Raw genomic sequence first — 23,109 nt, 5'->3', positions numbered from 1 at the left:
GGGGGTCTGCTCAGAGTGGCTCTGTGGTTGCGACAGGAGCGGCGGCGGGCGTGGGCGGCGGTGGTATTGCAGTCTCGTGATGGCTTCTCTGGCAGCGGGGCCGCGCCCTGGCCGCGGCACGTGGACACGAGGGACGGACGTGGACACAAGGGGCTGGGCGGCTTTCTGTCCAGACGCACCCCAGACACATCGACTTCTTTACCTGAGATTCAACAAGCAAGGGCGGGGACGGGCGAGGGGGCGGCCAGGCCAGGCGGCCCGAGGGTCTGTGCACCGCCCTGGAGGGGCCGGCCCCTGCGGAGGGGATGGGGGGCAGGATGCCCCCTGGCCTCCGGGACCCCGGGCCCCTCCGGCCTGCTGAGGGGCGGGTGTCAGAGGCGGAGGGGTGGGTGCCTCCCCAGCCGCCTGGGAGAAGGCAGGGTGGCCGCGGGGAGTCGGGTGAGTGAGGAGCGCTCTGTACACACTCGGGGCGGGAAGTCCCCTCTGGTCGTATTGCTATGTTTCCCTTAGTCTGGGCCGTGGCGTTCGTAAGCAGCTAAGCCTTGCGGGACAGCAGGCCAAGGAAGGGGGAAGGTCAGACGGACGGACGGACAACGCACGAAGGGATGGGTTCGGACGGGAGACGTGGGCAGCCGCGGCAGGTGTCGGTGCCGGGGTCCCGGCTGACCCGACGGGGGGCTGCACCCGCCCCCCCAGCACGGCCGCCCCACCCCCTATGGCTGTGCTCCTGAGTTTGGCCAAGGAGCTTGCACCGACACGGGGACCAGGGGCAGCGCCCGGGGCGGGGGCCGCCCCTTCGGGGCCGCCTCGGGCGCTGGGGTGGGGGTGAGGGCGGGCGGAGGGGTTCCAGGTCTGGGGGAGGGTCCAGCCCACCCGCGGCCCGAGGAGCTGGGTGCGCCCGGCGGCGGCGATGGCGGGTGGGAGGGGCGGAGCTCCCGAGGCGAGGGGGCGGGGACCTGGGACTATGGCTTATGTGGGCGCTGGGGCTGCACTCTGCTCCCGGTCCGGCGGGCCTGGGGGCGGGGGGCGGGGGCGGGGGCGTTACTTCTTGAACATGTCCTGCAGCGGCCCGGGCAGGTACTTGATGACCGTGTCCAGGATGCTCTCGTCCTCCTCCTCGGGCTCGTCCCCGCAGCCCGGCGGGATGGCCTTCTTGGGCCGTGTCAGGCTGCCCTCCGCGTTGGCCTCCATGGCGGCCTGGGCCTCGGCCTCGCGCTCCTCCTTCTTCTTGATGCCGTACTGCGGGGACAGGGGGGTCAGGGCTCCGGGGCCCTGCCAGGCCCCCCCCCACCCGAGTCTCCACGGGGCCGCGGGCTGTGGCCTCAGTGGGATCGGGCCGGCCGGGCGGCTCAGGTGGAGCAGAAACCCAACAACCCGGGTCCTGGTCCAGGCCGCTTCCTCACGAGACAAAGAACGGAGCCCAGGACCCCGAGACCGGCGTGGCTCCGCGGAGAGAGCGTCGGCCTGCGGACTGAAGGGTCCCGGGTTCGATTCCGGTCCAGGGCATGTACCTTGGTTGCGGGCACATCCCAGAGGGGGGTGTGCAGGAGGCAGCTGGTCGGTGTTTCTCTCTCATCGATGTTTCCAACTCTATCTCTCCCTTCCTCTCCGTAAAGAAAAAAGAAGAAAGAACGGAGCGGAGGAGAAAGCCCCGCACGGAGGGCGGGGGGGAGTGAGGCTGCCACTGGCCAAGGACCCGGGCTGCCGAGGGCGGGACGGCTCCCCTACAGGGTTCCAGGGCGCAGCTGGCTGCAGGCCCAGGACTGAGCAGGGACCGTCCGTGCCCCCAGGAGCTCTGGCCGGGGGAGGTGTGGTCTCAGGCCCTCCGGCCTCAGTGCTGAGAGCCAGGTGGCCGTGCTGGCCTCAGGGCTTTGGGGGGCGGGTCAGCCTTGGACTGAGCTCAGGGCCCGCCATGCCGGGGGAGAGGTGCCTTGGGTCAGGGCTAAGGCACTGGGTCACAAGCTCTAAAGCGGGGTGATGGGGAGAGGGGGGGGGTCAGTGATTGACATGCTGACCGGCTGCAGGGCCGGCTGAGGGGGCTCCTGCTCTCCCTCCCCACTCTCTCTCTTCATCAGCTCCTCCCCGAGAACCTGGCTCTCCAGCCTCCCTCGGCTCCAGGGGCCCTCAGCTCCCGCTCCCCGAGGGTGCGTGGGTGGCTCGGGCGGAGGGCGGGGCTGCGCTCTGCAGAGGACCCGGAGAGGAAGCCCGGCTCGGCTCCGGGTTCGGGGTGACCAGCACGGCCAGGCGCCTGTGGCTGGAGGGCTCCTGGGCAGCTCTGCACCCCTCTGAGCCCCAAACCCGAGCTAGACCTCTGGGGGGTCTCTCTCCAGGGGCAGGTGGGCACCCAGAATGTCCGGCGGCAGGCACATTCCCAGGGGCCCCCCACTGAGCATGGACTGGGGCGGGGCAGCAGGCGGCACTCGGGCCGGGCTCTCCCCGGGGACGGTGCAGCCAGCCAGCCCTCTCCGAGTCTGCTCTGGGGGGCCTCCCCAGGAGAGGGGAGTGCAGAGCGGGGGGGGGGCAGGAGAGGGGAGCGGGGGCTGGGGGCAGGAGAGGGGAGCGGGGGCTGGGGGCAGGAGAGGGGAGCGGGGGCGGGGGGCAGGAGAGGGGAGCGGGGGCGGGGGGGCAGGAGAGGGGGGTGGGAGCCGGGGGGGCAGGAGAGAGAGGAGCGGGGCGGGGGGGCAGGAGAGGGGAGCGGGGGCGGGGGGGCAGGAGAGGGGGGTGGGAGCCGGGGGGGCAGGAGAGAGGAGCGGGGGCGGGGGGGCAGGAGAGGGGGAGCGGGGGCGGGGGCAGGAGAGGGGAGCGGGGGCGGGGGGGCAGGAGAGGGGAGCGGGGGCTGGGGGCAGGAGAGGGGAGCGGGGGGGGGGGTGCAGGAGAGGGGAGCGGGGGCTGGGGGCAGGAGAGGGGAGCGGGGGCGGGGGGGCAGGAGAGGGGAGCGGGGGCGGGGGGGCAGGAGAGGGGGGTGGGAGCCGGGGGGGCAGGAGAGAGGAGCGGGGCGGGGGGCAGGAGAGGGGAGCGGGGGCGGGGGTCAGGAGAGGGGAGCGGGGGAGGGGAGCGGGGCGGGGGCAGGAGAGGGGAGCGGGGGCGGGGGGCAGGAGAGGGGAGCGGGGGGGCAGGAGAGGGAGCGGGGGCGGGGGGCAGGAGAGGGGCGGGGGCTGGGGGGGCAGGAGAGAGGGAGCAGGGGGCGGGGGGGCAGGAGAGGGGAGCGGGGGCGGGGGGGCAGGAGAGGGAGCGGGGGCGGGGGGGCAGGAGAGGGGAGCGGGGGGGCAGGAGAGGGGAGTAGGGGGGGGCAGGAGAGGGGAGCGGGGGCGGGGGGGGCAGGAGAGGGGGGCGGGGGCCGGGGGGGCAGGAGAGGGGGGCGGGGGCCGAGGGGGCAGGAGAGGGGAGCGGGGGGGCAGGAGAGGGGAGCGGGGGGCGGGGGGCAGGAGAGGGGAGCGGGGGGGGGCAGGAGAGGGGAGCGGGGGCGGGGGGGCAGGAGAGGGGAGCGGGGGGGGCAGGAGAGGGGAGCGGGGGCGGGGGGGCAGGAGAGGGGAGCGGGGGGGCAGGAGAGGGAGCGGGGGGGCAGGAGAGGGAGCGGGGGGGGGCAGGAGAGGGGAGCGGGGGGGCAGGAGAGGGGAGTGGGGGGGGCAGGAGAGGGGAGCGGGGGCGGGGGGGGGCAGGAGAGGGGGCGCGGGGCGGGGGGGCAGAGAGGGGGGCGGGGGCCGGGGGGCAGGAGAGGGGAGCAGGGGGGCAGGAGAGGGGAGCGGGGGCGGGGGGCAGGAGAGGGGAGCGGGGGGGCAGGAGAGGGGAGCGGGGGCAGGAGAGGGGAGCGGGGGGCAGGAGAGGGGAGCGGGGCCGGGGGGGGCAGCCCCGGGCGCCGGGGAGGCCTCGGGGAGCCTGTGGCGCGGAGTGTGGGGGGAGGCCTGGCCGGAAAGTAGGTCAGCCCCGAGCGGGCGCCGAGCCTCCTCCCGCCGGACGCCTGCACGTGGCGGGGACACGTGGGCCGGGGCCCCCAGGGGCCGTGGGGCCCGGAGCCCACGCCCACGCGGTGATGGCGGGAACACACGTGTGAGCAGGGGTGAGGCGGGCACACGTGTAACGGGATGTGGTGCCCGTGGAGCAGAGACCCCTGGCCAGAGGCTCCAGGGCTTTCTGAGGCCAAGGCCACTCACCCTGGACTTGACCTGAGGGTCAAGGTTACTTCTGTGCCGGCTCCACGGCAGCCGGCCCACGGGTCCTGCGGGGAGCCTGTCTGCGGGCTCCCTGCCCACCGTCACCACTGAGCACCACCCGCCGTCCTCGCTGGCCCCAGAGCCGCTGACCTCCCCCCAGGGGTGTGGACGGTGAGAGCCGCGGTCATGGGCAGCCGCCCCCGTCATGGCGCTGGGTCATGGGCGTGCGGGACCTGGGGACACCGTGGGTCACCCTGGGTGTCGGCAGGGAGGTGCAGGCACTGAGCCCACGCTGGCCACCAGGGGCGCCCTGCCCCAGCAGGTCAAGGGGCTGTGGGCCTGTGCACCTCTGGGAGGTGAGTGCTCCTGGGAGGGGCCACGCTCTGGAGGCGAGAGCGTGAGGGGGCAGACCTGGGCCCGCCATAGGCCGCCAGACCTCCTGCTGCCTCTGACCAGGCCGTGGGCTCCTCACAGTCTCTGTCTCTGTCACTCTCTGTCTCTCTCTGTCTCTGACTCTCTGTCTCTGTCTCTGTCACTCTCTGTCTCTCTCTGTCTCTGACTCTCTCTGTCTCTGTCTCTGTCTCTCTCTGTCTCTCTCTGTCTCTCTCTGTCTCTGTCTCTGTCACTCTCTGTCTCTCTCTGTCTCTGACTCTCTCTGTCTCTGTCACTCTCTGTCTCTCTCTGTCTCTGTCTCTCTCTCTCTCTCTGTCTCTGTCACTCTCTCTCTGTCTCTGTCACTCTCTGTCTCTCTCTGTCTCTGTCTCTCTCTGTCTCTCTCTGTCTCTCTCTGTCTCTGTCACTCTCTGTCTCTCTCTGTCTCTGTCACTCTCTCTCTCTCTGTTTCTGTCACTCTCTCTCTCTCTCTCTGTCTCTGACTCTCTCTGTCTCTGTCTCTGTCACTCTCTGTCTCTCTGTCTCTGTCTCTCTCTCTCTCTGTCTCTGACTCTCTCTGTCTCTGTCTCTGTCACTCTCTGTCTCTCTCTGTCTCTGTCTCTCTCTGTCTCTGTCTCTGTCACTCTCTGTCTCTCTGTCTCTGTCTCTCTCTGTCTCTGTCTCTGTCACTCTATCTCTCTCTGTCTCTGACTGCCCTCTGACGACCCCATCTGGTCCTGTCTCCCCACCAGCCCCGAGCCCCCGGGCACAGCCTGTGTGGGGTCCCCCACAGCTCCGGCTGCAGCCGCCGTCCTGGGGCGGCTTGTGAGCTGCTCCTGCAGGTCCCAGGAAGGACCTCTGGGTGTGGCCCCGTGCCCACTGATGTGGGTGCAGAGGCTGCGGCTGCCCTGCCCTCCTGCCCCCCTCCCCAGCGAGGCCCGGCTCGTGTCAGCCCCTCACTGGGAACACGGGCATCCAGGCGTCCTGGCGGGGCCGGGCACCAGGGGGATCCCTCGGAGGCCTCAGGCCCCCCACAGCCCCGACCCCCAGGACCCTGGGACCCCCCACAAGGACAGGACAGCGCCAGGAGCAGAGGGCAGGGACCCCCGGGACAGCTCCCATAGCTCTGTCAGCAGCCTCAGCTCTGTCCACTGAGCTTAATGAGGGGGGGCCATTCGGCATGGCTCAGGGGCTGAGCACCAACCTGCAAACCAGGAGGCCAGGGTTCGATTCCCGGTCAGGGCACACGCCTGGGCTGCAGGTCGATCCCCAGGGGGTGTGTGCAGGGGCAGCCCATCCATGATTCTCTCTCATCATGGATGTTTCTATCTCTTTCTCTCTCCCTTCCTCTCTGAAGTCCATAAAAATATAATTTTTAAAAGCGGGGCGTGGAGAGAGGCCCCCCAACCCCCAGCCCTCAGCCCCCCCAGGCAGCATCCCAAGCTGGGTCCTGCCCCCCCCCCGGAGGTCCCTGGGGGCGGGGCGGGTGGTGCTCCCCGTCCCTGACCCAGCACCCCCCCCTCCCCCGGGGAGGTCCCTGGGGCGGGGCGGGTGGTGCTCCCGTCCCTGACCCAGCACCCCCCCCTCCCCCGGGAGGTCCCCTGGGGGCGGGGCGGGTGTGCTCCCGTCCCTGACCCAGCACCCCCCCACCCCCCCAGGCCCACCTTGTCCCGGATGCCCTGCCGCATGGCCTCGCGCTCGGCCTCCATCTTGGCGTACTTGGCCTTGCGCTCCTCCTCCTCCTGCCGCAGTGCCTCCTGGCGCTCCTCCTCTTTCTTGGCCGCGTCGGGGTCCTTCTCCTCGTCGCCCCCCAGCATCTTGCCCATGTCCTTGGTGGCCCCTGCAGCGGGAGGGGGGGGGGGGCGGCAGCTGGGCTCGGTCCGCCGGGAACCGTGGGCGTGCGGGGGTGGGGGCAGCGTGTGCGCGGGCACGTTTGGGAGCAGGGAGCCTGTGTGCGTGTCTGCGTGTGTGTGTCTGCGTGTGCGTGCGTGTGTGTGTGTGAGTGTGTGTGTGTGTCTGCCTGTGTCTGCCTCTGTGTGTGTGTGTGTCTGCATGTGTGTGTCTGCGTGTGTGAATGTGTGTGTGAGTGTGTGTGAGTGTGTGTGTGTGTGTGTGTGAGTGTGTGTGTGTGTGTGTCTGCCTGTGTGTGTGTGTGTGTCTGCCTGTGTGTGTGTGTGTCTGCGTGTGGTCTGCATGTGTGTGTCTGCGTGTGTGAATGTGGTGTGTGTGTGAGTGTATGTGAGTGTGTGTGAATGTGTGTGAGTGTGTGTGTGTCTGCCTGTGTCTGCCTCTGTGTGTGTGTGTCTGCGTGTGTGAATGTGTGTGTGTGTGTGAATATGTGTGAGTGTGTGTGTGTCTGCCTGTGTGTGTGTGTCTGCCTCTGTGTGTGCGTGTGTGTGTCTGTGTGTGTGAATGTGTGTGAGAGTGTGTGTGTGTGAGTGTGCGTGTGTATGTGAGTGTGTGTGCGTGTGAGTGTGTGCGTGTGCGTGTATGTGAGTGTGTGTGTGAGTGTGTGTGTCTGCCTGTGTGTGTGAGTGTGTGTGTCTGCGTGTGTACATGTGAGCCTCTGAAACGGGCAGCTGTGTGTCTTCTTTGGGGCTCGTATGCAGCCACGGCCCAGCCCCCGGAAGGACTGAGTGGCTGGTGCGCCGGGCACACGGGCAGCGAGGGGGGCACTGCGGTCGGCACATCCAGCCTGGAGCAGCCGCCCCGGGCCAGACACCCTCCTCGGCCGAGGAGCCGCCCGTCCCGCACGCTCCCGTGGGACTCCTGTTCCAGGGCGGCCACCCCACACTCGGACCCTCCGTCCCTGGGGCGTCCCCTCCTCTGACCCCTCACCGCCCGTGAGCCTGCCCGCGGCTGGCCAGCACGCGCCTCGGGACTAAGCCCTGCGGGGAGACACAGAGCCCCGGCCGCCTGAGGGGTGCTCACGCAGGCCCGTCCCCAGCCTGGCACCGAGGCCCAGCCCCACCCTCCCCTCCAGCCCCGCGGCTCCTGTCCTGGGTGTCGGGGCCACGGTGCTGAGCTGTGCTGCCGCGGCCGGTGCCAGACGGGACCTGAGCGGCCCCTCCCTGCAGGTCACCTCTGCCAGCCGCTCCGGAGCGCCCGTGTGGCAGAGGGCACCGCCGGGAGCCCCGGGCTCTGGGCCTTGGGATCCCAGAGGGCTTTCTCTCCAGAAACGCCGGAGGCTCCTGGGGTGTGAGCAGGTCCAGGTGGCCCGGTCACCGCGGCCCCGTGGGCACGGGTCCAGCGGCCGAGAGCCTCCAGTCCGGGTTCAGCCACCTCGGCACAACTCTGACTCGAGGGAAACTGGGTCACGGAGCCGCTTGCACAGCCTCCGACACCCCGTCAGGAGGCCAGACCTGCGGCTCCCTCGGCGGGTGTGGGGGAGGCAAGCGCAACCCGCCCCCGGGACTCGGACCTGTGCCTGGAAGGCGCTCAGCGGTATCCGGCCGATGACGAATTTAACGTCTGTGGCCGCGGGGACCTCACGCCCACAGCTAACGGTGCACAGGGGGCTGTCACAGACGCCCTCCCCGGGGACCCGGCCTTCACCACAGCACGAGGAGAGACGGCGGGAAGGTCAATAGACAGAAGCAGCCGGGCCGGCGGGGCTCAGTGGGTGAACATCAACCTAGGAGCCAGGAGGTCAGGGTTCGAGCGGGGTGCAGGCTGGATCCCCAGTGGGGGCGTGCAGGAGGCCGCCCATCCATGATTCTCTCTCATTGATGTTTCTCTCCATCCCTTCCTCTCTGAGATCCATAAAAATGTTTCTTAACAAAGAAAAGCTGGCGGTTGTTGACAAAGGACATGCCCATCAGCCGGAGAATCGAAGGGCCGGGGACGGAGCTCTGGAGAGACGGTGGGTAAACAACAAGCGAACAAGGGGATGTGAGATCCTTGCTGACAGGACAGGGTGAACCTCACGTGCGAGGAGCTCGTCCACGGGCCAGGGGGAGCCTGCAGCCCAGGCACCTGCCCGGGACCAGAATCGAACCCGGGACCCTTTGGTCCGCAAGCCGACACGCTACCCACTGAGCAACATCTGCCAGGACTACTGACTTTTTAAAAAAGATAACTCGTGGGGGAGGGCTGGTCTTTAGGTAACGGCTCATCCCGCACAGCCGGCCCACCCTGTTGTGAGGAAGTCTTGCCTGCAAATGAGGAAGAGTGAGGAAGGTGGAGCTCCCACCTGCTGGGAGGGTCTGGACGTCCCACAGGGCCCCAGGGAAGGCGAGGGCCTCAGCACCCGGCTGCAGCCTCGGCTCTGACAACAGGAGCCGGAGCGACGCTGTCACAGGGCCCATCCCTCCAAAGCAGACACCCCCGCCCCCCCAGCAGGGCTCGCACCCCCGGCCCTGTCCCGGGAGGGGCCATCCTGGCTCAGGGAACAAACCAGGTTCTAGCAGAGCTTCCGACTGGCTCCCCCACCCCACCCCCGCCGGCCAAGGTCAGACCAGCCCATGGACGGCCTGGTTAGAGGGAAGCTGCAGGCACAAGGGAGCGCCTCCCGAAGGTGACCTGCCTCCCCATCCCTCCCCACCGCCCTCTGCGGCCCTGCAAACTGCTGCTGGCTGCTGGGGCTCCGCTGGGAGCAGCCCCTCCCCTCGCCGCCCTGACCTCAGCCCCGCCTGCCTGTGGCCGGCCACGCAGAGCGCAGAGCGTCTGGTCTCGGCTTTGGGGCGAGGACACACAGAGACGAGGAGATGAAGACGCCAATTAGCGAGCGTCAGACAAGCTCGCCAGATGGCGCGGCAGGGCTTCAGGGACAGGAGTAATCCCTCCATTCAGCCTCTCTGCCACTCACTCACCTCCCCCCAGGCCGCACAGCGCGGCACCTGTCTGAGGGACAGGACGGTGGGGCAGGGCCCAGAGGGGGGCTGACCCTGCCCCCCTCCCACACCTCCTGCCCCTGAGACGGCCTGGCAAACAGAAGCCCCTTCTAACCCCCCTGCCCTCCCCCACCCCCCACTCCGACCCGGGGGAGCCCCAGGTGGGCACGCCCTCCCTTCTCTCGGGCTGCCATGGTCCGGACACAGACCGTGTGCCCCAAGGCGGTGACGCAGACACCTGAACCGTGGCTCGTGGGCCAAAACAGCCACTTTGCCTGCTTGGGCCTGAGGAGTGTCGACCCGGCCATGACTCCTGGTTGGAGGGAACCAGGGAGCCTGGTCAGGCCCCAAGAGCAGAGGCCCCCAGGCCCTGCCTGTCCCCTCATCCGACACACTGTGTGCGCCTCCCACGCCCACTCCGGGCCGCGGCTGGTGTGTCTGCGCCCCGTCTCCTCTGCCCTGGCCGCGGCTGCCCCCGTCCTTCGGGAAACAGCGGTGGGGGGCCCGGACAGTCCGTGTGCCGGCACCGCATCCCTCTGCTCGCCGCCTGGGGCCGTGCGGTGCCAGAGGGTGCGGCCCCGCGGGCAGAGGGCACCTCGCGGCCGGGCCAGCTCGTCCAGGCGGGCTCCGCAGCCCGGGTGCTCCGGGCCCGAGGGACGAGGCCCAGCAGAGCCAGCCGGGCACTGGGGGCCGAAGCCACCCCCGCCGCCTCCTGAGGTCCCCACCAGGCAGTCACCTGGCAGCCACTGTCCCAGCAGCGGCTTTGCCTGAGACGGGGTCCGGGCGGGAGAGGAGGTGCCGGGCGTGTGTCCTGGCGGATGACATGCAGCTGCGGCCGCCGCACTGACCAGCTGGGCACAGCCTCGGGGCAGCACCCACCTCGGCCGCAGGGCGTCCTGGCCTCCTCTGCAGGCCGCCTGCGGGCTGTCTCGGGTCTCTGCCCCCTTCTCCCCTCCCCTCCCGTTGGGATGCACCTGTGTCTGTGTCCCCGCTCAGCCCTCTCTGCTCACACACCCCGGCCGTCTCTGTGGGGTCCTCAGCCCGTGTCCAGGCCCCGACTCTCCCTCGAGGCTCCGGCAGCTGCGCCCCTGCCTGGCTCCCAGAGGCCTCGCTGCTTGCAGTCTGTCTCCCATCTGTCTGCCTCCATCTCGTCTCGCACGTCCTGGGGCACTTTCCCTCTCTCTCTCTCTCTCTCTCTCTCTCTCTCTCTCTCTCTCTCTCTCTCTCTCTCTCTCTCGTTTCTGCTCCGTATCTCCTCTCCGCTCCATCCCTGTCCCTGCTTCTCTGGGTTCCCCTCCTCTGGCCGTTTCCAGGTCAGTCCTGCAGGTCCCTCTGTGCCCAGCCGTCTGTCTCCCTCAGAATGTTCCTGGCCTCTGCCCGTCTCGCTGTCACCGCGCCCAGAGACGGCAAACAGAACAGAAACCCAGTCCCACTGAGGCCAGTGCAGCCCTAGCCCCATTCCTCTCCCGCCCCCCAGTGCCAGGACAGCGGGTGCCCGGGAGCACTGGGCAGCCAGTCACCCCGGGCGGCCCCTCACAGCTCTCACAGCCCCAGGGGGCCCGTCACCGCCCCGGGGGAACTCTGGGCGACACCAGAGGGCGTGCAGCTGGCAGGCACCCAGCTCACTACAGCCGCCGACAGCCACAGCGAGACGGGTTTTCCGACGAGCCCACCTCTGGGCCCGAATTAGCCGCCTAATTAATTATCCGCTGCAGCTGGGGCTGCGGCGGCCCGGGTGCCAGGATGCCGCGCCGTCCTGAACCCGTCCCGGTGACGTCACCGCCATAATGAGACGCAGCCCGAGGCCTGTCTGTCCTCGACCCTGAGTCCCGGGGCTGTGGCCGGGCCAGGCCCGCGTCTGCCCCGTCTCTTCCCCGGGGAGACGCCCCCTGAGCCCCTCTGTGCAGCGCCCAGCTCTGCCACACTCCCAACCCAACACGGCAGCCCCGAATGCCAGCAGCGGACGGCAGCGCCAGGGTGGGGCCGGGGAGATGCCCTCGCAGCGGCCGTCATGGCCCCTGGGAGCCGGGCCCCATCAGGGGAGGCGGGGCGGGAGGGCGGGATGGCCCCCGCCGGGCTGACCAGAGCGCCCTGCTCTGTGCCGTGTGGACCCACACCCGGGGCCGGAGCCAAGTAGGCACAGGATGCCCTTCAAACGGGGCCAGCAGGTTGAGAGGTCCCCTCCCCCCAAACACAGGAGGTCGCCCTGGGCATGGGGGAGCGGCTCCCCACTGTCCGGTGCTCAGCCAGCCTGTGTCCCCTCTGCCCCCACCCCAGGCCCAGGCTGTGGCTCTGCTCCCCGAGGGGCCCCCAGCCTGCAGGAGGTTTGTCCCTCGAGCCCCCGACACCCTCCCTGGGGCGCGCCCCAGCCCAGGAGGCGCTGCTGCTCGCTCAGCCCGGACCGACCCCGCGGCACCCTGCCTGCCGCCTGCTGGCGCCCCTGCCCACCCCCTCCTACCTCCCAGGGCCTGCTTCATCACGAACTCCATGGCACCGGCGTCGCTTCCTCAGCGGACCTCCGGGTCCCAACTCACAATCAGGTGTGGCCAACGAGTCCTGGGCCTGGAGAGAGGAGCGGGTCACAGGCCAACAGCCCACCTGCAGGGCTTCCTCCTGGTCCTGCCCCCCCCCCGCCTCCCCCCCTCCCCCGAGTGCGCTGGGGTCTGGGAGGGCGTCTGCCTGGGCCCTGCCGGGAGGGGACTCCGGTGGCTCCCTGGCCAGGGCAGCAGGCCCCAGGACCCCGCTGGGTCTGCAGTGGCCTCAGGGCCCCGAGTCCCAGAGCAGGGATGGGGTGCTCAGTCTTGGGGAGAAGCCAGCCTGCGGGAAGCAGGGGCAGGCACAGGGGCATTTGAAGGTGACTGCCTCTGCTGCCTCCTGGTGGGCCCGGGCCAGGGAAGGGGGGCCGGGCTCCATCCAACAATCAGGTTTGGGGGGGGAGTGGGTGCCCCTCGGGGAGGGCCCTGTGGCTGCGGGTGGAAGTGTTGAGAGGCCTGGCTCCATCCAGGGGAGACCCCGTGCCCACTGCCACCGGCCCACCACGAAGAGGGGGTGGGAGAGCCGGGGGGGAGCAGACCACCCCTGGGGAAGACACCCCTCCACCTGCCTCTGAATGGGGCGCCCAGGTCCAGGCCAGGTGGCCCTCTGGTGGGGGCGGTGCTTCCTGTGAGACCTGCCTGTGCAGGGGGGGTCCCCTCAGAGCCTCTGCTTCCCGCGCTCCCTCCCTCTGCAGGGGACCCGCTGGGCGCTGGGCGCTGGGCACTGGGGGAGGGCGGGGGGGGGGGCCCTCAGGAAGCGCTGGTGTGCGGGGCGCCTCTGCCGCAAAGCAGATCCTCCTCCAAACTTCTCCCCTGGCTTCTGGGGAGAGGAGACCGCGGGGCCCCCGCAGAGGTCGGGGTGCTGCTGGGCTCCCCAGGGCGCGGGCTTGGCCGCCGTCCCTCAGGGCTTTGCGGCGGGCGAGCTGCCTGGCTCTGCGGAGCGGCGGGGGGGGGGGGGGGGGGGGACCGGGGAGGGAAGGAGCCAGAGGACAGGGGGGCGGGGGGCAGGGGAGCAGGGGGAGCGGGGCGCCGAGGGGGGCAGGGGGCAGGAGGAGCAGGGCGCGCGGGGGCGGGGGTCTGAGGTCAGGACCGGGAACGGAGCCTGAGGGAGGGCCGTTTCAGCACCGCGGGGTGGACAGCGCCCGGCTGCGGAGCCTGCCCGGCGGGCCGGCAGGATGGGGATGCGGCCGGGGATGGGGATGGGGATGGGGATGGGGATGGGGATGGGGATGAGGATGGGGATGCGGCCGGGGATCGGGATGGGATGGGGCCGGGCCGGGCCGGGCCGAGGCGGACTGCGCGGGCCGTTACCTCTCCGGCCCGGGGTGCGGGCTGGCGCGGTGCGGGCTGGCGGCGTCAGCGGCGGGGCGCGCTCGGGCGGGCCGGGTCCATGTGGCGCCGGGAACTGCGGCGGCGGCTGAAGGGCACGGAGGAGGCGCGTCACCCGGAGCCTCCGCCCCCGAGCGTGACGGGCGGGCGGGGCGGGGACTGCGGAGCCGCGCCCCCATCTTCCCCCAGAGCCCTCCCCGCCGGATTCGGGGTGCGGGATCCGGGGGCCCCCGGCCGCCTGATCCCAGACCCGCGCCCCCGCGCCCCCGCGCCCCGCGGTGGGTCCGCCCTCCGCCCGCGGTCCGCACTCCCCTGGCCGGTCCTTCCTGAGCGGGTGCGGGGCCAACACCCGCAAACCGAGGGACAGCCCTCCTGGGCTGGGAGGGGGTCGCTCCGCCACGGGGGGGTGCCCGGCGCGGGGGCAGTGGTCCCGAACCCGAGTGACGCCCACCCGCCTCGGGCCCAGCCCCCGGCGGACAGAGGCCTGTTTGTCCATGAAAGTGGCCGGGAGGCCTGGGGGGGCGGAGGCCGGGCTCTCCCCGCCCCCGCGGCCCGCCCCGCCCCGGCCTCCGGAGCTGCACTGCGGCGGCGGTCGCTGCAAGGTCGCGGCCCGCCGCCCCGCCGCCCTCCCTCCGGGTCCCCGCGCCGCCGGGGCGGGGGGCGGGAGCGGCTGCGGCCGCACCTCCGGAGCCGCGGGCCCAGCCCGGGGCCGAGGCCGCCGCTGTCCCGGCCGCCCGGCTGAGTCACGGGGAGTCAGACGGAAGGGGAAGGGTCGGACCTGGGGCTGCCCCCGCCCCCGCCCCTCAGAGGGCGGACCCTCCTCACCCGGACCCGGACCCAGCCTGAGCTCAGGGGACCCGCCTGGCCCCTCGGCGCCCTCTGCCCCTCCAGGCGCCGGGGACTGGGCTGGCCGGGAGGGCAGGACAGGGGACCCCGCCAGGGCTGCAGACCCCGAAAATGGGAGGAACACATTTCTGCTCTTGTTTTTCATTTTAAATATACTTCTTTTAATCGATTTTAGAGAGAGAAGAGGGGGGAGGGAGAGAGTAACATCAAGGATGAGAATCATGGATCGGCTGCCTCCTGCACGCCCCCCACTGGGGATGGAGCCCACAACCCCAGCTTGTGTCCTGACCAGGAACCGAACCGTGACCTCCTGGTTCATAGGTCAACGCTCAACCACAAAGCCACGCTGACCCACCCGTTCCATCTCTTCATGAGATGGATCAAAGGTCAGGCCTTGAGCAGGTCTGGGGACGGAAGCTGTGGAGGGTCACCCCCAGGGTCCTTGTCCCCTGGATGGGATGACCCACAGCCGACTCCTGTGGGCAACCCCCCAGAGGACCCCACAAGCCACCTGCAGAGACAGCCCCTGACCTGCAGGCACAGGCTGGGGTGCAGCCTGCAGACCGGGGAGGTGCAGGCCTTCAGAGCAGGCAGGCCGGGCCCAGCCCAGTGATGGGTCTGCAGCCCCCATTGCACCCACGCCCTGAGCCAGGGCTCAGTGGCCAGCACAGGCTCAGGCCAGAGGCTCTGCTGGCCCTCCATGTCTGTCCCTCCCTCTCCCTCTCCCTGGGGTGACCATCCAGGGGGCAGCTGTGGGGCCAACATCTCCCTCCCTACCGGTCTCCCTCTCTGTTGTTACCCGTCTTACCTCGCACACGGGCACCTCGGTCCACATCTGCCCGGCCCCGAGCCAGGGTGTCAGCCTCCCAGGAGACAGACAGGAAGCTGGAAGGCAGGCCCGCGTGATGGGCGCTTGGGAGAAAGAAGGCGGCAAGGGAAGAGGGGAAGGAGGACTAGAGGGCGCAGTGCCGCAGAGCAAAAGGGAGAAAACGACACTTGGTGTCCAGCAATGGGCGAGCACAGGCCAGGCTCCTGGGCCACAGAGCAACACCAGGAGAGACCAGTCCTGTGAGCGCGGGACGAGGAGGAGGAGGAGGAGGAGGGCCCGGTGCTGTGAGCGTGGGAGGAGGAGGAGGAGGAGGAGGAGGAGGAGGGCCCGGTGCTGTGAGCGCGGGAAGAGGAGGAGGAGGAGGAGGAGGAGGAGGAGGAGGAGGGCCCGGTGCTGTGAGTGCAGGAGGAGGAGAAGGAGGAGGAGGAGGAGGAGGAGGAGGAGGAGGAGGGGGGGGGGGCCCGGTGCTGTGAGTGCGGGAGGAGGAGAAGGAGGAGGAGGAGGAGGAGGAGGAGGGCCCGGTGCTGTGAGCGCGGGAGGAGGAGGAGGAGGAGGAAGAGGAGGAGGAGGACCCGGTGCTGTGAGTGGGGGAAGAGGACCCCGTCCCGAACAGACGCAGACCCACACCAGCTGAGCTAGGCCGGGGGCTTATGGGAATCTCCATCGGAGAGGAAGGCGGGCTGAGGGGGCTGGAGCCCCATGTGACTCGTCAGGCCCCTAGGAGAGGAATCTGTCCTGAGGGCATTGGGCCTGGACGGAGGTGGGGTGGGACCCGCCGTCCACCGGTCCCCCCGCCCCCTCGGTCACTCCAGATGGCAGAGGCAGCTGCTGCCCTCCCTGCACCAGTCCCCACCTGCCTCTCCGGAGGCCCTGCTGGGCACCCTCGGCGCCCTCCATGGAGGCTGACGGGTGCCAGCTGTCTGCCAGCTCCCCGGTGTTCCCATGCCCAGGGCACCCTGCTGCATGTGGCAGGCAGGGGTGCAGACCCTGAGGGGCCTGGGAGGGGCTCCCGGCACACCTGGGGCTCCCCAGACACTTCACATGCAAACTTGATAGTTTAACAAACTGAATAGCAGGCCCTGGCCCCGCCCACCACTGGGCCATCTTCCCTTGGGATCTGTTATTACTGAAAAGGCTGCAGCAGGGAGCAGGGCATGAGCAGCTGGGCAGGATGGAGCTGCCACGTGGTGCCCCACGGGGTCGGTCTGGTCTCCGAGGCTCAGTGCTGCCCAGTCTGGGCGCCCAGCTCGATCCCCAGACCCCGTCGTCCTGGTGCCGAGACGGGCCCGGCCGGGTGTCCTCACTGTCGGTTCCCACAGAGGCCCTGCGCCCAGGCTGTTGGGCACAGGGGCCACGATTCCTGCTCCCTCCCACACTCACCGCACACCTGGCCTCCGTCCGGCAGTTCACCCCACACCAGCCCTGCCACACGGCACAGAGGCCACAGCACAGAGGCCACAGCACAGAGGCCACAGCACAGAGCCCACAGCACAGAGGCCACAGCACAGAGGCCACAGCACAGAGCCCACAGCACAGAGACCACAGCACAGAGGCCACAGCACAGAGGCCACAGCACAGAGGCCACAGCACAGAGGCCACACAGCACAGAGGCCACACAGCACAGAGCCCACAGCACAGAGGCCACAGCACAGAGGCCACAGCACAGAGACCACAGCACAGAGCCCACAGCACAGAGCCCACAGCACAGAGGCCACAGCACAGAGCCCACAGCACAGAGGCCACAGCACAGAGACCACAGCACAGAGGCCACACAGCACAGAGGCCACAGCACAGAGGCCACAGCACAGAGACCACAGCACAGAGCCCACAGCACAGAGGCCACAACACAGAGCCCACAGCACAGAGCCCAACGCACAGAGCCCACAGCACAGAGCCCACAGCACAGAGGCCACAGCACAGAGCCCACAGCACAGAGGCCACAGCACAGAGCCCACAGCACAGAGGCCACAGCACAGAGACCACAGCACAGAGGCCACACAGCACAGAGGCCACAGCACAGAGCCCACAGCACAGAGGCCACAGCACAGAGGCCACAGCACAGAGGCCACAGCACAGAGCCCACAGCACAGAGGCCACAGCACAGAGGCCACAGCACAGAGCCCACAGCACAGAGGCCACAGCACAGAGGCCACAGCACAGAGACCACAGCACAGAGGCCACAGCACAGAGGCCACAGCACAGAGGCCACACAGCACAGAGCCCACAGCACAGAGGCCACACAGCACAGAGGCCACAGCACAGAGGCCACAGGACAGAGGTCACAGCACGGAGGTCAGGGTCAGGGAGAGTGGTGGCCCTGGTCTCACAGGGGCTGGGAACTGTCCCTCAGGGCTTCCCAGCAGGGCCCAGGGTCCGGTGGGCTGTAGTGCAGCCCGTCCCAGCAGAGCTCCTGGCCCAGGGAGGTGCCCTGGCCTCAGCACAGACAACAGAGCCTCACCCTGACCTGTGGGCACAGCCTGTTAGGGCCCCTGCTTGGCCAGGAAGGGGCGGGAGGCCAGGCCCCACACCCTCCACAGGGAGCAGAGCATCTTGGAATCTCAGGGGCACCATGGCCCCTGTTCCACCCCCGCTCCCCCAAGGCAGGCAGGCCCAGCCAGGTTTAGGGTTAGGGTAAGGGTTAGGGTGAGGATAGGGTTAGGGTAGAGTTAGGGTTAGGGTGAGGGTTAGGTAAGGTGACCAGACGTCCCACCTTTGGGGGGACAGTCCCGATTTTTAACAATTTGTCCCGTGTCCTGTGGCGTTTTAAAAAAGTCCAAAAGATTTAAAAGAATCTTTTCAAAAATCGGGACTTTTTAAAAATGCCGCAGGGCACGGGACTAATTGTTGAGAATCGGAACTGTCCCTCCAAAAGCAGGATGTCTGGCCACCTTAGGTTAGGGTTAGGGTAGAGTTAGGGCAGTGGTTGGCAAACTGCAGCTCTGTTGACCGAGTTTGCCCGATCACTGAGTTAGGGTTAGGGTGAGGGTTAGAGTTAGGGTTAGGGTTAGGGTTAGGGTTAGGGTGGGGGTAGGATAGGGTTAGGGTTATGGTTTAGGGTTAGGGTTAGGGTTAGGGTTAGGGTGGGGGTAGGATAGGGTTAGGGTTAGGGTTAGGGTTAGGGTTAGGGTTAGGGTTAGGGTGGGGGTAGGATAGGGTTAGGGTTATGGTTTAGGGTTAGGGTTAGGGTTAGGATTAGGGTTAGGGGTTAGGGTTAGGGTGGGGGTAGGATAGGGTTAGGGTTAGGGTTAGGGTTAGGGTTAGGGGTTAGGGTTAGGGTTAGGGTTAGGGTTAGGGGTTAGGGTTAGGGGTTAGGGTTAGGGTTAGGGGTTTAGGGGTTAGGGGTTAGGGTTAGGGTTAGGGGTTAGGGGTTAGGGGTTAGAGTTAGGGTTAGGGTTAGGGTTAGGGTGGGGGTTGGATAGGGTTAGGGTTATGGTTTAGGGTTAGAGTTATGGTGGGGTTAGGATAGGGTTAGGGTTAGGGTTAGGGTTAGAGTTAGGGTGAGGGTAGGATAGGGTTAGGGTTAGGTTTAGGGTTAGAGTTAGGGTGAGGGTAGGATAGAGTTAGGGTGAGGGGTTAGGGTTAGGGTTAGGGTTAGGGTTAGGGTTATGGTTTAGGGTTAGGGTTAGGGTTAGGGTTAGGGTGGGGGTAGGATAGGGTTAGGGTTAGGGTTAGGGTTAGGGTTAGGGTTAGGGTTAGGGTGGGGGTAGGATAGGGTTAGGGTTATGGTTTAGGGTTAGGGTTAGGGTTAGGATTAGGGTTAGGGTTAGGGTTAGGGTGGGGTAGGATAGGGTTAGGGTTAGGGTTAGGGTTAGGGTTAGGGGTTAGGGTTAGGGTTAGGGTTAGGGTTAGGGTAGGGTTAGGGTTAGGGGTTAGGGTTAGGGTTAGGGTTAGGGTTAGGGGTTAGGGTTAGGGTTAGGGGTTAGGGGTTAGGGTTAGAGTTAGGGTTAGGGTTAGGGTTAGGGTGGGGGTAGGATAGGGTTCGGGTTATGGTTTAGGGTTAGAGTTAGGGTGGGGGTAGGATAGGGTTAGGGTTAGGGTTAGGGTTAGAGTTAGGGTGAGGGTAGGATAGGGTTAGGGTTAGGTTTAGGGTTAGAGTTAGGGTGAGGGTAGGATAGAGTTAGGGTGAGGGTTAGGGTTAGGGTTAGGGTTAGGGTTAGGGTTATGGTTTAGGGTTAGGGTTAGGGTGAGGGTAGGATAGGGTTAGGGTTAGGGTTAGGGTTAGGGTTAGGGTGAGGGTAGGATAGGGTTAGGGTTAGGGTTTAGGGTTAGAGTTAGGGTGAGGGTAGGATAGGGTTAGGGTTATGGTTTAGGGTTAGAGTTAGGGTGGGGGTAGAATAGGGTTAGGGTTATGGTTTAGGGTTAGAGTTAGGGTGGGGGTAGGATAGGGTTAGGGTTAGGGTTAGGGTTAGAGTTAGAGGTGGGGGTAGGATAGGGTTAGGGTTATGTTTTAGGGTTAGAGTTAGGCTGAGGGTAGATAGTTAGGGTTATGGTTTAGGGTTAGAGTTAGGGTGGGGTAGGACAGGTTAGGGTTATGGTTTAGGGTTAGAGTTAGGGTGGGGGTAGAATAGGGTTAGGGTTATGGTTTAGGGTTAGAGTTAGGGTGAGGGTAGGATAGGGTTAGGGTTATGGTTTAGGGTTAGAGTTAGGGTGGGGGCCGGATAGGGTTAGGGTTATGGGTTTAGGGTTAGAGTTAGGGTGAATGTAGGATAGGGTTAGGGTTATGGTTTAGGTTAGAGGTAGGTAGGTTAGGGTTTGGGTGTCAGGGTCAGGTAGGGTTTGGGTTAGTGTCCAGAGTCAGTGCAGGGTGAGTTAGGGTTGGATTCAGGGTTTGGGTGTCAGGGTAGGGTTAGGGTTAGGATAGGATTAGGGTTAGGGTTCAGGGTTAGGGTAGTGTTAGGTTGTTTTAGTGTAGTGTTAGGGCTAGGGCCAGGGTTAGGTGTGAGTTAGGTTAGGGTTAGCTTTAGTGTTAGTTACTGTTAGGCTACGGCTATTGTTAGGGACAGTGTTAGCTTTAGCGTAGGGTCAGGATTAGGGCAGAGTTAGGGTTAGGTTTAGGTATGGTCAGGGTGAGGATTAGAATAGGGCTAATCTTAGGGCTAGGGTAGCATTAGGGTTAGGGTTAGGGTTAGGATGGGAATCAGGGTTAGGGTCAGGATCAGTGTAGTATTAGGTTTAGGTTTAGGGTAGGGTTAGGGTTAGGTGTAAGTTAGGTTAGGGTTAGGTTTAGTGTTATTGTTAGTTAGTTAGGGTAGGGTTATTGTTAGGGATAGTGTTAGCTTTAGGGTAGGGTCAGGATTAGGGTAGTTAGGGTTAGAGTTAGGGTTAGGTGTAAGTTAGGTTAGGGTTAGCGTTAGTGTTAGAGTAGGGTTATTGTTAGGGTAGGGTTATTGTTAGGGACGGTGTTAGCTTTAGCGTAGGGTCAGGATTAGGGTAGAGTTAGGGTTAGGTTTAGGCATGATCAGGGTGAGGATTAGAGTAGGGCTAATCTTAGGCTAGGGTAGCATTAGGGTTAGGGTCCCAGGTTTATCCTGGGGGCTCAGCAGTGGTTCTGGTGATGGCGGACAGATTTGTCCTCCTAAAGCGTACCTTCTAGGCCAGTGGTCAGCAAACTCATCAGTCAACAGAGCCAAGTATCAACAGTACAACGACTGACATTTGAGAGCCAATTTTTTAAAACTTGCAGCAGCTCGGCAGCGGCCTGAGCCCGGCCTTGGTGGGGAAGGAGTGGGAACCATCACACCATCGCAGGCAGCGAGGCCGTGTCCGCACAGCTGAGCGGGGACTCGGCCCCCGCGTGCTCCCTCCCGGAAGCTGGCTCAGGGCAGCTGCAGGAGCCGCTCCGTGTCCCCGCCCCAGGGGAGCAGCGGGGTGTCCTTCCGCCCACAGGTGAGGCTGGATCCCAGGCCCTGGTGGGAGCAGAGCCACCACCCCTGTGATTACCCTCCCGTGGCCCGATGCCCCCATCCACCCCACAGCTGCCTGCAGGGGCGGTTCCTGTGCACCGAGAGCAGCCAGCCGGGCAGGCCAGACTGGACCGCAGGGTGGATCCGGCAGTGGCCTGGGCACTGGGGGGCTCAGAGCAAGGCCTCTCAGCTCTGCCCCCAGGCGCCGAGCACAGACGGGCTCTAAGGCTGTCACAGAGGGAGGAAGGCCCAACCCTGTGGACCAGGCGGGGGTGGGGGGACACCCGACCAGCCCCACTGCAGGTCGACCAGACAGCCCAGGTCACGGGGTCTGGAGTGCAAACCAGGCCCTCACCTGAGCCCACGTCCAGTAAGAACCTCCTGTCTCTGGGGCGAGGCCCTGCAGGGCTGGGCGAAGGCCACCCCGGGGCCCGCGATGTGGGCAGAATGCCCCTTAGAGCAGGGGCGGGGCCAAGGCCCTGTGCGCAGGCCAGCCCGTCTCTGGAGTAGAGACCATGTGTGGCCTGTAGGGCAGGAGGCGCGCTCTGGCCAGCCACGTGGGAGCCGGGACCACCTGGAAGCAGGGACCACCTGGGAGCAGGGACCACGTGGAGCAGAGACCACGTGGGAGCAGGGACCACGTGGGAGCCGGGACCACCTGGGAGCAGGGACCCACGTGGGAGCCGGGACCACTGGGAGCAGGGACCACCTGGGAGCAGGGACCACGTGGGAGCCGGGACCACGTGGAGCAGGGACCACGTGGGAGCAGGGACCACGTGGGAGAATGGACCACGTGGGAGCAGGGACCACCCGGGAGCCGGGACCACGTGGGAGCCGGGACCACCCGGGAGCAGGGACCACGTGGGAGCCGGGACCACGTGGGAGCCGGTCGGCACAGGCAGGAGGGCGAGGGCCTCGGAGACCGAAGGGGAGGCCTTCCTGGGAGAGCAGGACTTAGGCCGCTCGTCGCTTTTTAAAAGGAGTAAAAGTTAAGATTGGCGGCGGGTCCTTCCTCTGCCGGCGGCATGGCCGCCGCGTCCAGCGCAGGCTCTGCCCTGGGTCCGAGCGTTGGGCCTCTCCTTCCCCCAGCGCCTTCGCCTCCTGGACGGGGTCCTGTGCCAGCCGGTGCGCGTCTCCGACCAGCTCCCTCCAGCATGGGGTGGGCCCGAGCGCAGGCGGTGCTCACAGCACCACGCCCGCAGCGCTCAGCCAGGCGCCGGAGCGGGGCCCGCAGACCAGGCGGGGCACCCCCACGCTGCCCCTCCCCCGCCGCTGCACCTGCCTGGGTGAACGACGTGGCGTCGGCCTGCTGACGGGCCCCTCACCTGCCTCACCACCAGGAGGAGGGATCCGCTCCTCGGAGCGCCGGGAGGCGGTCTCCAGGGCCCAGCGGCTGGGAGGAGGCTCGTAACCCACCCCCATCTGCTGTCCTGCCGGTCCTGCCGAGCCCTGGCCCGCAGCCTCTGCGGCCCCCCCACGCCCACAGGCCCCGGCAGCCGGTGCTTCTCCACCAGCCTTCCCCCTGACGCTCCGAAGGGCACTCGGGGCCCTCCACTCGGGCACCGTCCCTGGAGGGGCGGGACCACAGCTCCCAGCGCCACGGCGCCCGTCAGCCCCATACCGCAGCCTCTTCCTGCCTGTGACCGACCACCAGGCCGCCAGGCCGCGCCTCAGGACGGCCAGGCAGCCCGGCCTGCGCTGCGTCCTCGGGGGAGCCCAGACCAGCCGAGACGCGCGTCATCAGAAAATAGTTTAATATGTACAGCGGCCGCAGGCCGATCACACCTGGGCACGGGGTCAGCGGCAGGGGTCAGGCAGAGGACAGGCGCTCTGCCCAGAGGGACGCGCTCGGTCGGCCCTGAACCAACAAACCACAGACATGACGACGGGGAGGAACGCGAATCAACACTTTCCTTTGGGAACAAGGGACAGCAAGGGGTCCGGAATGTCTCTGCCCGGGCGGCTCCGGTCCTCCGGGGGGCGCCGGCCGCCGCCCCCACGCTCAGCCTGGCGGGCTCGCGGCCAGCAGCAGGCGGCTCCTGGTCCACGTGCAGCTCCGCCCAGAGGGCTTAGAAGAGGGGCCGGGCGCCCTGGCTCTCGAACTCGGACCAGGCGTCGCTCAGCTCCATGAAGATCATCCTGGCCTGCTGCTCGTAGGGCTGCCCCGTGGCCTGCGGACGGACGGACACAGTCCATGCAGCCCCGGCCCGCCCCCCTCCCCGGCCGCACTCACCTTGTCGGGGTGCACCACCAGCACGGCCCATGCAGCCCCGGCCCGCCCCCCTCCCCGGCCCGCCCCCTCCCCGGCCGCAC

The 23,109-nt window shown here is 67.2% G+C and overlaps 2 protein-coding genes across 3 annotated transcripts in view; both read right to left on the bottom strand.

Annotated features, from left to right (window-relative positions):
• Window positions 1–13,379, bottom strand: CPLX1 (complexin 1). Its single transcript, XM_084878777.1, has 4 exons — window positions 13,201–13,379; window positions 11,814–11,917; window positions 6,188–6,363; window positions 1–1,239 (listed from the first exon to the last, which is right to left on the bottom strand). Exons 2-4 carry the CDS (start codon window positions 11,842–11,844, stop codon window positions 1,042–1,044), a joined length of 405 nt encoding a protein of 134 aa, XP_084734903.1. The 5' UTR covers window positions 11,845–11,917; window positions 13,201–13,379; the 3' UTR covers window positions 1–1,041.
• A 9,154-nt stretch (window positions 13,380–22,533) lies between these two features.
• GAK (cyclin G associated kinase) overlaps window positions 22,534–23,109 on the bottom strand; it is a 33,013-nt gene continuing 32,437 nt past the window's right edge. For both annotated transcript variants that reach the window (XM_084878069.1, XM_084878070.1), the window contains exon 28: window positions 22,534–22,967. In XM_084878069.1, the coding sequence (XP_084734195.1) occupies window positions 22,866–22,967 (102 nt within the window). In that variant the 3' untranslated portion in view covers window positions 22,534–22,865. The remainder of the gene's footprint in view (window positions 22,968–23,109) is intronic.

Source organism: Pipistrellus hanaki, assembly GCF_964339955.1.
Source record: "Pipistrellus hanaki genome assembly, chromosome: 1".
Lineage (NCBI taxonomy): Eukaryota > Metazoa > Chordata > Mammalia > Chiroptera > Vespertilionidae > Pipistrellus > Pipistrellus hanaki.
This window is presented reverse-complemented; position numbering and strand designations above follow the sequence as displayed.

Coding starts and splice junctions, on each gene's coding strand:
- CPLX1 (XM_084878777.1), bottom strand. CDS start 11,844: ATGGAGTTCGTGATGAAGCAGGCCCTGGGAG. Junction 6,364..11,813: donor GATGAAGCAGGCCCTGGGAG/GTAGGAGGGGGT, acceptor CTCCCGCTGCAG/GGGCCACCAAGGACATGGGC. Junction 1,240..6,187: donor GGCAGGGCATCCGGGACAAG/GTGGGCCTGGGG, acceptor CTGTCCCCGCAG/TACGGCATCAAGAAGAAGGA.